At 39.2% G+C, this 12,656-nt stretch overlaps 1 protein-coding gene across 3 annotated transcripts in view; it reads right to left on the reverse strand.

Moving 5' to 3' along the window:
* Optn (optineurin) overlaps positions 1–12,656 on the reverse strand; it is a 32,165-nt gene that overhangs the window by 4,188 nt on the left and 15,321 nt on the right. For all 3 annotated transcript variants that reach the window (XM_042686095.1, XM_042686094.1, XM_042686096.1), the window contains 6 exons: positions 10,588–10,722; positions 6,082–6,184; positions 4,529–4,644; positions 2,454–2,603; positions 2,026–2,119; positions 244–402 (listed from right to left, as the gene is read on the reverse strand). In XM_042686095.1, coding sequence (XP_042542029.1) covers positions 244–402; positions 2,026–2,119; positions 2,454–2,603; positions 4,529–4,644; positions 6,082–6,184; positions 10,588–10,722 — 757 coding nt within the window. The remainder of the gene's footprint in view (positions 1–243; positions 403–2,025; positions 2,120–2,453; positions 2,604–4,528; positions 4,645–6,081; positions 6,185–10,587; positions 10,723–12,656) is intronic.

The raw sequence follows: 12,656 nt of genomic DNA on the forward strand, positions 1-12,656 counted from the left end.
ATAAGATTCTCCAAGGTGTGAACTTAAAACTTCGGTGCATTTTGCATGTTTCAATTTAACAAAAAATTTTAAGTGATTGGTTGAAAAAAATATATATATATACACACACATATATATATACACACACATATACACACATGTATATCACATATATATAGATAGATATCAAAGTTAAACACTTTTGAATCTGAGAATTGAACAGCAGCTGACTTCACTTAGCCTGGGTTCTAGAACATCTCTTACCTGAGCCCGGAGGACAGCCATGGTTTCCAGGTCCTCCTCCTGTTTGGCAATGATCTGCTTCATCTCATCCATCTGAAGTTGCTTAGAAGCCAGTGCCCTTTCAGCCAGATCTAGTTTCTCATTTAATTCCTGCAGCAGCACCTTGTCCACTTTCTCTGACTGAAAGAGACAATGTTAAGCCCAGTGCAGTGACACACCCCTATAATCCCTGTGACTCAGGAGGTGGAGTGAGGAAGAGCTCAAGTTCCAGGTTTAGCCTCACCAAACAAAAGTCAAATGGCTGGTAGTTTGGCTCACCAAAGTTATCAAAGACAGAATTCAAAAGGTTGGTAGTCTGGCTCACTAAAGTTATCAAAAACAATTCAAAGGGTTGGTAGTTTGGCTTGAGTGGTAGAGCTTGCCTAGCATGCATGAGATCCTGGGTTCCATCCCAGGATCACTTAAAACAAGAAAACGTACAAAAAATGAACCACAGTATTATTCCAGAAATGGTTGTGAAATACTGCAGCCTATTTTAGCAAAGTATCAGGTAAAGGTTTTTTTTTTAAATTATTCGGTCTAATATTTAAATATTAAATTAGAAGTGGTAACGCATGTAACTTATGATTTACAAGTAGTAATTTCCTACTTTCAAATGGTAAGTTAAAAATAAAAAAACATTGAAATTACAAAATAGTAAAAACCCTGGCCGTGCTGAGGTTGTAATTCATAGATACTTGTTATTTATCCATATATGTTATTGTTTGTGAACACATTTAACTTACAAATCTATTAAGGTCCTAGAAAGAAAAAAAGATTCTATTAAAAAAAAACAACCAAGAGTGTCTTTATAAGAATAGAAATCAAAGGTATTTCCTAACTCAAAGCTTCCATGGTCTATAAATTATCACACCATCACAACTCATTTAAATCACAGGCTGATACATCCAGGGCCTCAGGTTCACTACCAGCAGGAAGCTGGCCTTGAACAATTCAGGCAGCAGATGGCGACTCTGGCCCTAACCAGTTGTCTCACTGTGCATTATTCACTATTGACATAGGAGCCAAGGCTCCTAGCTCTCCTGTGAACCTACCCTGAGAACCAGCAAAGACTATCCTTGACTTTAGTCTATTATCATGACCTCAGCTCACAAAGCACATAGGCATATGTAGAACAGGAAAAGTTATACATGTTTTTACATAGAAATCAATAAATTGGGTGGCTCACGCCTATAATCCTAGATACTCAAGAGGCTGAGATCTGAGGATTGCAGTTTGAAGCCAGTCCAGAGGCAGAAAAGTCTCATATGATTCTTATCTTCAATTAACCACCCAAAAACTGGAAGTGGAGCTGTGGCTTACTTAAAGTGGTAGGTAGAGCACTATAGCTTTGAATAAGAAAAGAGCTCAGCAACAGTGCCCAGGCCCTGAGTTCAAGCCCCATGACCAAAGGGAGGAAAAAAATCAGTTAATTGCAAACAACTTTTGAAACCAGACTTAAGTACTCATGCATATTTATTTATTTTGCCTGAACTCTGGGCCTGGGCACTGTCCCTCAACTCTTTAGCTCAAGGCTAGTGCTTTAGCACTTGAGCCACAGTGACACTTCCAGCTTTTTCTGCTTATGTGGTGCTGAGGAGTTGAACCCAGGGCCTCGTGCATGCAAGGCAAGCACTCGACCACTGAGCCACATTCCTAGCCCATCATGCATATTTTTAATAAATAAAACGTTCCACTGTTTCCATTCCCCATTGGGCCGCAGAAGTGTTTTACGTTTTTGTTTTTATTTTTTAAAATAAATACCTCGCTTTTTGTTAGTTGCTCAATTGCTATCAATGCATTATCATAGTCTTGGAGAAGTTGGCCATATGTTGATTGCAGAGTAGCTAATTTGGACCTATTAAAAAAGATATTAAAGAAAAGAAGCTTGAAAAAATACCACAGAAATTTACAATCTTTTCTCCTAACCAACTGAAAACTTAAAACAGCAAAATCTTTCTACCTTTAATATTCCACCACCTTCTAGCATTTTCTTATACTCAAAGTAATGTTTAAAAAAATAGAGACTGCAAATCACTTTTTATAATTTTATTTTGGTAAAGTATAAATTTTTTATTCTTCCAAAGGAAGAGTCTCTTAGTACTCTTTAAAATTAAAAAAAAAATTGAATTTAGTTCTTCAACTCCAACCTATATTTACAAAGCTAGTCCATTCCACCAGGGCAAACTTACTTTTCTTCTTCTGTCCTAGCTTGTTCCATTTTTATTTCTGAACGCATGCTTTCCACTTGGAGTTCTAACTTCTTGTTGTTATAAACAAGCTCTTGCTTTTCATTCAGCTCCAGTGGGGTTGCTGAATATTTCCTTTCAAGGGCCTGACACCTAAGAAAGATAAAGATTTTACTTCTTCATTGCTTTTACACAACTACTAAGATTTCATAAGATACAAGAATTTTAGTGTTCTGAGATTTATGGAGAAATAGAAAATATTGTATTCACCTTGCTTCTTTTCTTTTTTTTTTTGTCAGTAGTGGGGCTTGAACTTTGGGCCTGGGCACTGTCCCCGCGCTTTTCAGCTCAAGGCAAGCGCTCTACCTCTTGAGCCACAGCGCCACTTCCGGTTTTCTAGTGGTTTATTGGAGATCAGAGTCTCACCGGCTTTTCTGCCCGGGCTGGCTTTGAACCGTGACCCTCAGATCTCAGCCTCCTGAGTAGCTAGGATTACAGGCATGAGCCACCAATGCCCAGCTTTGCCTTGCTTCTTTTCTAGACATAGACATAATCCATGGCTAAGCACAAATAAATACAGGACTAAGATGACATGAAGTAGTGTCACGTTTGAATAATTATCTTAAGTAGTCATACAAATATGCAAATAAGTGAAGACCAAAGTAGTGATTTGCTAAAGATGAGTCTCATTAGAATATAGAAAACTAATGTAGATGGATATCATAGACCCTTGGGTACCTTTTATATTTGAAAAATTCTGTCAGACACAAAGACTTGGACTTCTGACAAAGATTCAATGAAATGAAAGGAAGTCCCCTAAGGTCTGTTAATGATCAGGTTGAGAATTTCAGTAGCATTATATAGAATACAATTATGTGCCAGGCATTAATACCAAACGCATTAAATATCTCACTTATTACTTAAATGTCTAGATATTATGAGAATTTACAAATGACAACACAGAATTTTGGAAAGAATAAACAACATGACCAAGGTACAACCACAGATTATCTATATAGCAACATCCAAAGTACAGCCACAACCACAGATCTGCTGTTACAACAGGGTTTCAAATCTAGGTCCTTTGTCCCAAGTCCTTCCCCTTGAGCACTGTGTTGTATCACTTACCACTTGGTAAAGTGTTGGGAGGTTTAATCCTAAGAAAACATACACCTACACACCAGGCTGGAAATGCATTTGCCAATGAACTCAATGGCTTTGGATATTTTTTTTTTTCTCTTTCCTGAGACAAAGTTCCAAAATGGAGGCCAAGCTAGTCTCAAATTTATGATCCCCTTGTCTCGGATTGTGAGTGTATATTACCATGCCCAACTTGGATAACATAAATCAAGAGAAGTAAGCAAATGGAAAATTCTCAATGCATATGTTTTCATAATTGACTTAAAAAAACTGATGGAGATGGGATTTTTTTTTTCTAAATACACCTCATTCAGCTCCTTTATGTTCTTTCTAGCTTTCTTTCTTTCTTGTTGGTCGTGGGGCCTGAACTCTGGGTCTGTGGGCTGTCCCTCAGCTTTTCAGCTGAAGGCTAGCACTCTACCACTTGAGCCATAGCACCACTTGCAGTTTTTTTCTGTTTATGTGGTGCTGAGGAATAGAACACAGGGCCTCAAGCATGCAAGGCAAGCACTCTACCACTGAGCCACCTTCCAAGCCATTTCTAGCTTTCTTTTAACTCTTGTTCCAGTCAACATTGTCAGCTGATCACTTACAGGAAATCTCACTTGCAGCTCTGAATTGGCTCATAGGCTGCCAATTTACTAGAATCTAAGTTTTTTGTGGTCCTCATTCCCATATTACAGCCTATAATACAGCATATTACTTATACTTATGCTTCACCCTGAAAACACATTAGTGCTTTATGAATTCACATTTTATTTATGTCTCTCTTTTTGTTTTAATCAGTAGCACAGAAAAAAGGCGTCTGGTTTGACAGTTGTCTGGGGTTGCATTCAGGGCCTTGCACTTCCTAGGCTGGTGTGTTTTTACACATTAACACATACTTTGTGAGAATGTATATTTTTCAAAGGAGAATACAAGGAACCTCTCATTCTTACTTTTCTTGAAGCCTCTTCTTCATGAGCTCAGCTTCATTGAGTTTTGTATGAGCTTCTTGAAGCTCCTTAAACAGGGATGTCAACTGAAGGTTCAGTGCTTGTACTTCGCTGCCAATCTGTCACATAGGAAAGGACCAATAGTCATCTGTGGTTATCATCAGAGGATAAATGAATCCTGTGAGAAAAGCCTGAACCACTCATATCCAATTAATACTAATTGAGAAACAGAATCAATTCTGACAACCTCAAATATCTGGGTGAAAGGAACATTCTGGATACAATTCTCTTTCCTGATGGGCCATTAACTGATCAGTCTGGATACCCTTGTGATCATGAATTTGTCACTCTTCTACCTCACCCTCTCCATGTCTCAAGGATCACAGAGCATAGAGGTGTGAAAGCATGATCCTATTTATCTGGTGAGTAGGCTGGCATAGGCTAACATACTGCCTTGAAAAGTTAATTAGTTTCACAATTTAATAGTTTAATAAATAAAACAAAATTTAAAAATAAAGTCTAATAGCTTCACAACTATTTTGGCAGCTCTCCAATTTGGAAATGAATTTCATAATTTCTTAGACTCCTCATTACTTCATTATAGGTTGTTCAATTGGTTTTAATCATTAGGGTCCTGTTCCATATTGGTAGCCTCTTCATCTCAGGTTTTCTTTTTTCTATTTTTTGTTTTTGTTTTTTGATTTTTGAAACGGTGTCTGAACTTGCTACATAGCTTAGGCTAACCTCAACTTGAGGACCCTCCTGCCTCAGTACCCTGAGTGCCGAGATTACAGGAATCTGACACCATGTGCAGCTCATCTTTATTTTCTAAATGTTCTCCATTGTCTTAAAAGTAGGAGACTTGGAGCTGGGTATAGTGTTCTATAGCTGTCATCTCAGCTGTTGAAAGGCTGAAGCAGGAAGACAGTTTCTTAGCCTTGGCTACTTAACAAGACCCCATCTCAAAACGAAACAAAAACCAAAACCAAATGGTAGACATTTAATGTATATATTGTTAAATAAATCAATTAGCTAAAATGGATATTTCATGTAAATACCTATCCTGTGGGCTCTCTTAAGTGGCTAGCTTTGTTAACTTTCCCTAAGCTAAAACTGTGCAGGCTCAAAGGCCTAGCTCTTAAGTTGCCATACAACACTCAATATATATTTATGCCAATTTGTTTTGCTATTTTTACGCCAATTTGTTCCTACCAATCCTGGATAGAACAAAGATCTTTCAATTCTACAAATTTCTGAGTCATATCCTCAAAATGATCTCATTAGAAAGTAAGCCTATTTCCTTTTACGTTTAGGGTGTTTGTTCATTTTAGGATTTAGGAAACGAAATCAGTCCAGAAGAGATGTAGGAATGTTTTTTGTTTGTATAGATAAGATACATCTCACTGTGATTGACTCAGGATAAGTAAATAAGGAAAAAATAGTGAATATTTAACATGAATGCCATTTCTACTATTCTAAAGCAAGCAGCACATGACAAAACTCGAATCCAGCTGCTGTATACTCTCTCTACTGGGGTGTGGAATCTTAGTACCCACAGTCTCTGTGCCTGTCTCCTCTTCATTCTCTTTTTCTGTGCTCCCCTCAGTCTGGGTCTCAGTCTCAGAATGATTATCTGCTTTCTTTTCAAATTCTGAAATTCTGAAAAATTACAAAATCAGAAAAGTTACTTTCTCTTTGGTTTCAAGAGGGATAACAGTTGTAGAAACTTTCAAAGGAACACCATTCAAAACCTGAACAAGGATCGGGGTTTCTAAAAGGTCTTTACATTTCACCATATTAGCACTGCTGTATTTTTTACCCTAAGATTGACTAGACTTGATGTGGCATAGACAGATACACACAGGATAAAAGACAAGAATATATGCTGGCACATGCCTATAATCTCAGTACTCAGGAGCCTGAGGCAGAAGTATTTGTGAGTTCAAGGCTAGGTCCTGGCTACATAATGAGACCCAATCTCAAAAAACAAAACAAAAAAGACAGGAATGACTCATCTTAAACACTGTCAGTCTTCATGTGACTTGATGATCAGAAATGATTTTTGAAATTTGTTTCTGCATTTGCACAAATGTAGAGGTGCATTCACTCCAAGTGTGAGTGAGTCTCATTCATATGAATAATCAGAAGCCAGGTGCAGGTGGCTCAAGCCTATAATCCTAAACTACTCAGGAGGCTGAGATCTGATGATCACAGTTTGAAGCTAGACTGGGCAGAAAAGTCTGTGAGAATCTTATCTCTACTAAAACTACAGAAAAGCTGGAAGTAGAGCCGTGGCTCAAGTGGTAAAGCACTAGCCTTCATCACAAATGCTCAGGGACAGCTCCCAGGCCCAGAGTTCAAGCCCCAGGCCCAGCAAACAACAACAAAAGACTCATCAGAGAAGGAAAGGTCCTTGGAGGACCCACTGAAGAGTCTAGTCCTTGAACAAACAAATGTAGTATAGTTGTTACACTGAATCAGAATTGCAGGAAAGCCATCCTAGTACATATGTGACACAGACTGTGCTGAAAAGATAGGAGTCTGAGTATATGCATGTAGGTTTTCTCCTACCCCAAGCCCTATGAAAATGACTCTTGAACAGCATGTGCCTACAGGAACAAAAAGAGGAAGAGGAGATGAATAAGAATGAGTGGGAATAGACTGAGTATTGCAGGAAGATACATCCTGATGGTCAGCAAAAGGGAGAACCAATATGTAAGCTGGTTCACCCAGTAGAAACCCCCAAAAGATGGAAATGGGGACATCAGATGCCTCTGGAAGTGGTGATAAAGGCACTGGAAGATGATAAAATCTCCTGCCTGACTCCCTATTTATTATCACCTGGCCCTTGTCTTCCACAGTAATTAGGTGAAGTATGTTTTCTTTCATTTCTTTCATTTCTCTGGCCTGTCCATTGTGTAGCCAGTCAGGAACTGTAAGTGGACAAGCCAGTCCATTGGTTCTGGACCTGGAGATATTAGGCAAAGTTGCATTTCCTACTTAAAATAAGGAATTTACATCAACCACCCGAGGCTCTTAGACCATCTTTTCTAACCCATTTCAAGAACCCTGGCATGTAGAAAAAAATGCTGTCAGGCAAGAGGCTGAATTCTCTGAAGACTTTGACTAGATCATGAAAAAAAACCAATCTGTTTCAGACATGGAGCCTCTTCAAAGAGAACTTCCTACAGATGCTCACCAAGGTTCAAAGGACTTCTGTTTTTCCTCCTCCCCCACCTTCTTTCCTTCTTCCTCTTCCTCCTCCTTCTTTGTCCTTCTCCGTCTTCATTTTTGGTGGTACTAGGGCTTGATCTCAGGTCCTTAGATTCACACATGGCTTTTCTGCTCATGGTGGCACTACCACTTGAGCCATACCTCCATTTCTAGCTTTTTGCTGAGTAATGGAGATAAGGGTCACTCACATTTGTTTTCCCAAGCTGGCTCTGAAACCCAGTTCTCAGCCTCTTGAATAGCACCAGCTCAAAATGGGTCCTACCTTCCCTCCCTCTTAATCCTCATCAAACACCCCAAACTACCAGACATTTGAGGGGAACCTTAAAACGGTATTTTTCTATCATCAGCAGAATGTATAGAAGGAGGCTATCATTAGTATCCCTAAATACATAAGGTAACATTACAAAGGAATTTTAATAGTACCCAAAGTGCTGGGCATGGTGACACATGCCTGTAATTTTAGTACTCTAGAGGCTGAGGCAGGAAGATCTTGAGTTGGAGACCAGTCTGGACTGTAGAGAGGGCCTTTACTACACAAACAAACAAACCAACCCCGAAAAGTACTGAATTATGGGAACAGGTGATAAGCACAGGAGAGCTGAAGGCATTCTACAGCCTGGTTGCAAAGGGAGATTCTATGATGACTTCAATTCAGGACTCTGAAAGGAATGCCCCTGGAGAAGATGCTTCAAGAAAACACTACTAGAACAGTAGTGTTTCAATGAAATTGAGAGACTTTCTCTAGGAAAAAGAATATGGGAAAAATGTGTTGTGGTTTAAATGTCCTTTCTGAAACTCAAGTTGATGTTTAATTGCTGCTGGCATTGGACAACACTGCCCTAAGAACAGAGGAGAAGGGGCTGGGAAGGTGGCTCAGTAGTAGAGCGCTTGCCTCGCATGCCTCAGCACCACATAAGCAGAAAAAAATCTGGAAGTGGTGGTGTGGCTCAAGTGGTAGAGCGCTAGCCTTGAGCTGAAGAGCTGAGGGACAGTGCCTGGGCCCAGAGTTCAGCTCCCATGACCGACCGAAAGAAAAGAACAGAGGAGAGCTAGAAAAAGTAGATGTGGGCTAGGGACTGGTCAAAGAGCTGTTTCTCCACATAGCAAGTTTGTAGAACAATTGATTTTTTTTTTTCAGCACTAGGGTTTGAACTCAGAGTCTCATGCTTGCTAGGCCAAGTACTTGACCACCGAAGCCATTCCTCTGACCCATATTTTGCCTTTATTTTTGAGGAAGAGTCTCAATTCATACCCACCCTGGGTTGTAATCCTACTTGTACTTCCCTACGTTGCTGGGGATGGTAGTTGTGTGCCACTGTGCACAGCCATTTTACTTCCTCTGTAGCTGGCAAGCACACACCACTGCACCCATCTGTTGAGTGAGATGGAGTCTCGAACTTTTATGCTTGGAGATGACTTGAATATTAATCCTCCCAAGTAGCTGTGATGACAGGCTTGGCCACCATGCCCAGCTTGCAAAAACTGATTTTTAAAAAAGAATTTAGTGATGATAAAATAAAAATAAAACAAACCACATTGGAATCTATTACAAATTGTCAAGCCTAATTGGCCTTCAGTGCATGCCCCTCCCCACTCCCGTTGACTAGGCTGAGTAAGAAGATTAAGCATCAGAGGGTGGGGGCAGGAAGGTAGACCTTTAACATGCGTGAGCATGTTAAAGGATATAAAGTTGACCTACTTTTGAATCACAAGCTCTTAATTTCCCAGGACAAACTGTTACCTAGAGCTCTTTTCCTGCCTTCTCCTTGATTTTCCTGGACCACATTTTCTACACAATTTTCTTCCCCTTAACAGTTGTCAGTGTACATTTAGAACACACAAATTATATGAAATATTAATCTTGGCAAAACAACCACAGAAAGACAGATCTATGGCTCTCTGTCCCCATTTATCACCTCAATGTTTTTTTCAGAGTAATAAGACTTCTAACATTTATAATCCTATGATTAATGGAAAAGGACGAAGACTGATTTATTTCAGAAAAACAAATGATAGGTCTTATGATGAGTTTGGTGTTATGCTATATTTGTTTGTGTGAGACAGGACCTCATTATATAGACCAGGCTGGCCTCAAGCCCAATCTACATCTCAGGATGCAAATGATATGATCCAGAAAGTGAAAAGATAATTTTGAAGCAGTTCAAAATGTCTAACAGGCTTGATGTCCTGAGTTCAAACCCTAGTATTGCCAAAAAGGACACAACAAGACAGGAAAAAAGACCATCCAAAGAAAAGTGAAAATATAGACCAGTATGCAGAATATAAAATAGACCCTTGGAACTCAATAATAAAAAGTAGAGAATTTGAAAAATATTTCTCCAAAGAAGATTTAAGCATGAAAAACTGTTATTCCTTAGTGAGATACAAAACTACAATGAGATAATAATTCTCTCCACCAGGATGGCTAAAATCAAAGTGACAGTAATGGATATAGAGAAAGTGGAATACTCACACACTGCTGGTGGGAATGCAAAATGGTATTGTTACTTTGGAAAATGCTTTCAGATATTATCATGGGACTTAGCAATTCCAACTAACTATAATTAAAAACACATGTCCAAGGAAAGTTCTGTACACAAATGTTCATCGATTTGTTACTCCTAATTGGTAAAAGTAGAATGCATCCAATGATGAATGAAAAAGTAAAATGTTTTATATCCATATAGTGGAACATTATTCAGCAGCAAAAATGAATGAAATGTTGACCCAAACTCCAGAACTACACACATACAAAGGAAAAGCGTAAACTCTGGTATCTTCATGAGCTGTTAAAAATGTATGCACATTTCACAATACCTATTTCATACCTTTCTTTGGCTTCTTTGAGTGCAATTTCAAGTCTTTCTACTTTCTGGTTTCCTTCCCTTAGGCAAAGCAGGAGCTGGCTCACAGTTAATTCCTCAAATTCTGCATAGTTTCTGGCACCTTCGACAGATTTGTTCCTACATTAAGACACCACCACAACAGTCATTATAAAAGTTACAAAAGCTTTCATCAGAAAACCTAAATGTCAATCTAGGAGTAGCCCAAATAGAACTGAGACCAATTTAAAGGAGTTACTTTCTAGAACATTCTCCAATTACTTCTCACTTATTGACCAAGTGCAACTGGTCCTGTGACTCAAGTGCTAAGCTCTTCCATGCTTTTTTGAGAAGGAGTGGGGACTAACATGAGGATGCAGAGATCACTTCCCCCCAATGGTCACATGGACACACACAAGCCACACAAACCATGGCTGGGGGTGGGTGCCAGGCTCTCCAGAGCTCTAGTCTCAGAGGACTGGGCTCAAACAAACCACTGCCTCTCTCCAACTGTCACACTTGCAAGTTAAGAGAAGAAAACTTGTTTTGGTTCCAAATAAAGCAGAGAAATGTTGGTAATGTAGTCAATGATTTTTCTTGATTTGCAAGTGTGACAGAATTGAGACATTTTAATGAGAGACCAATACAAACACAGCAACCACCCTAGAATCAGCATTTGGGGATGATGATAACGATGATGATGCCGCCATCCACTTGAGCTCACATACGTAATGAACAGCCAGGATTAAATCCCAGTTATCAGGACTCCAAAGCTGGAACTCTAAACCTTGAAATCCATCTCTGATCTTGATACTCAAGACAATACAGAACCAGTATTATATTTTTAAAACCAGCAGTGTGGCCTAGAAGAGGATGTGGTCTTTGCATTGGATATGAATGAGGAGGAAGTGGTTTGCAAATTTCAAACATAGTTTTCATTTTTCCTTCTACTTCTAGAAAAGTCTTTTGTTATTAAAAACAGCAATTTGGAGAAAGATGAAGAATTTTAAACAAAAAATGGAAGTAAAGCTCATTTTTGCCAACTGCTTTGCCTAATGGAGTATTACCTAATGCTTATTTTCTCCATGGTAAGAGGGCTTGGGAACAGAGTTAATTTTTTTTAACTTTTTTATATATCATTCTGTATGCTTATTCACCAAGTTACAGAAGAAAGCATTAAAAAAAAATATATGAGGTGTTGGGTGCTGGTGGCTCACACCTGTAATCCTAGCTACTCAGGAGGATTTAAGGATCATGGTTCAAGAAAGCCAGACAGGGCAGGAAAGTCCATGAGAATTATCTCCAATTAACCACCAAAAAGCCAGAAAGAGAGCTGAGGTTCAAGTGGTAGAGCAGTAGTCTTGAATGAAAAAGCTGAAGGACAGCAACCAGTCAAGCCCAGTATTGGGGTGAGGGGGAAGTCTATGAAGGAAAATATCTAGAAAAACTTTCAGAAAATTCATAGATGGACTAATGCAGTAGTTACTCATGGAGGAGAAGCTAACAACCTCCTCTGGTTGAGTGCTGAATCAAAAGGTTCAGGTCCTCAGTTCTTCTCTGCCTCCCTCATCATAGACCCTCCAGTTATTTAAGGTATCTATTTTCCAGTATCTATTTGAACTGAGGCTCCACACATAAGATACCTGGGCACCTTAAAGAGAGGTCCAGTGACTGAGAGCACTATTAATGATTGTTACAGACCTCCTGGCTTGCCATCTGGAATGAAGAGGGAAGAGGAAATAGACATACCCCATCTATGGAAGCTGGGCATCTGGTCTAAATCAAACAGCATTGGTAATGAGCAAGCGTGGGGTCTGGTGACTAGGAACAAATCCCTTTCGACAAGCACAAGCTTGTTTTCATTTCTCTCTTAATGGAGATTAGATACCTCTATACAGAGTGGTCAGCATTTGTAAATCTAGAATGGCATCAGACATTGTTTTTATTCTCTTACAATTTGGGCTCCAACATTAAATACCACTCAAACCAAATATTTTTTAAAGGTCCTGGAATAAATCAATGCAAAATGCTTTTTTTCCCCTTTTGTGCCAGTACTGGTGCTTGAACTCAGGTTC

The sequence above is a fragment of the Dipodomys spectabilis genome, unplaced genomic scaffold (genome assembly GCF_019054845.1).
Source record: "Dipodomys spectabilis isolate Male_0828 unplaced genomic scaffold, ASM1905484v1 ptg000096l, whole genome shotgun sequence".
Taxonomy (NCBI): Eukaryota; Metazoa; Chordata; class Mammalia; order Rodentia; family Heteromyidae; genus Dipodomys; species Dipodomys spectabilis.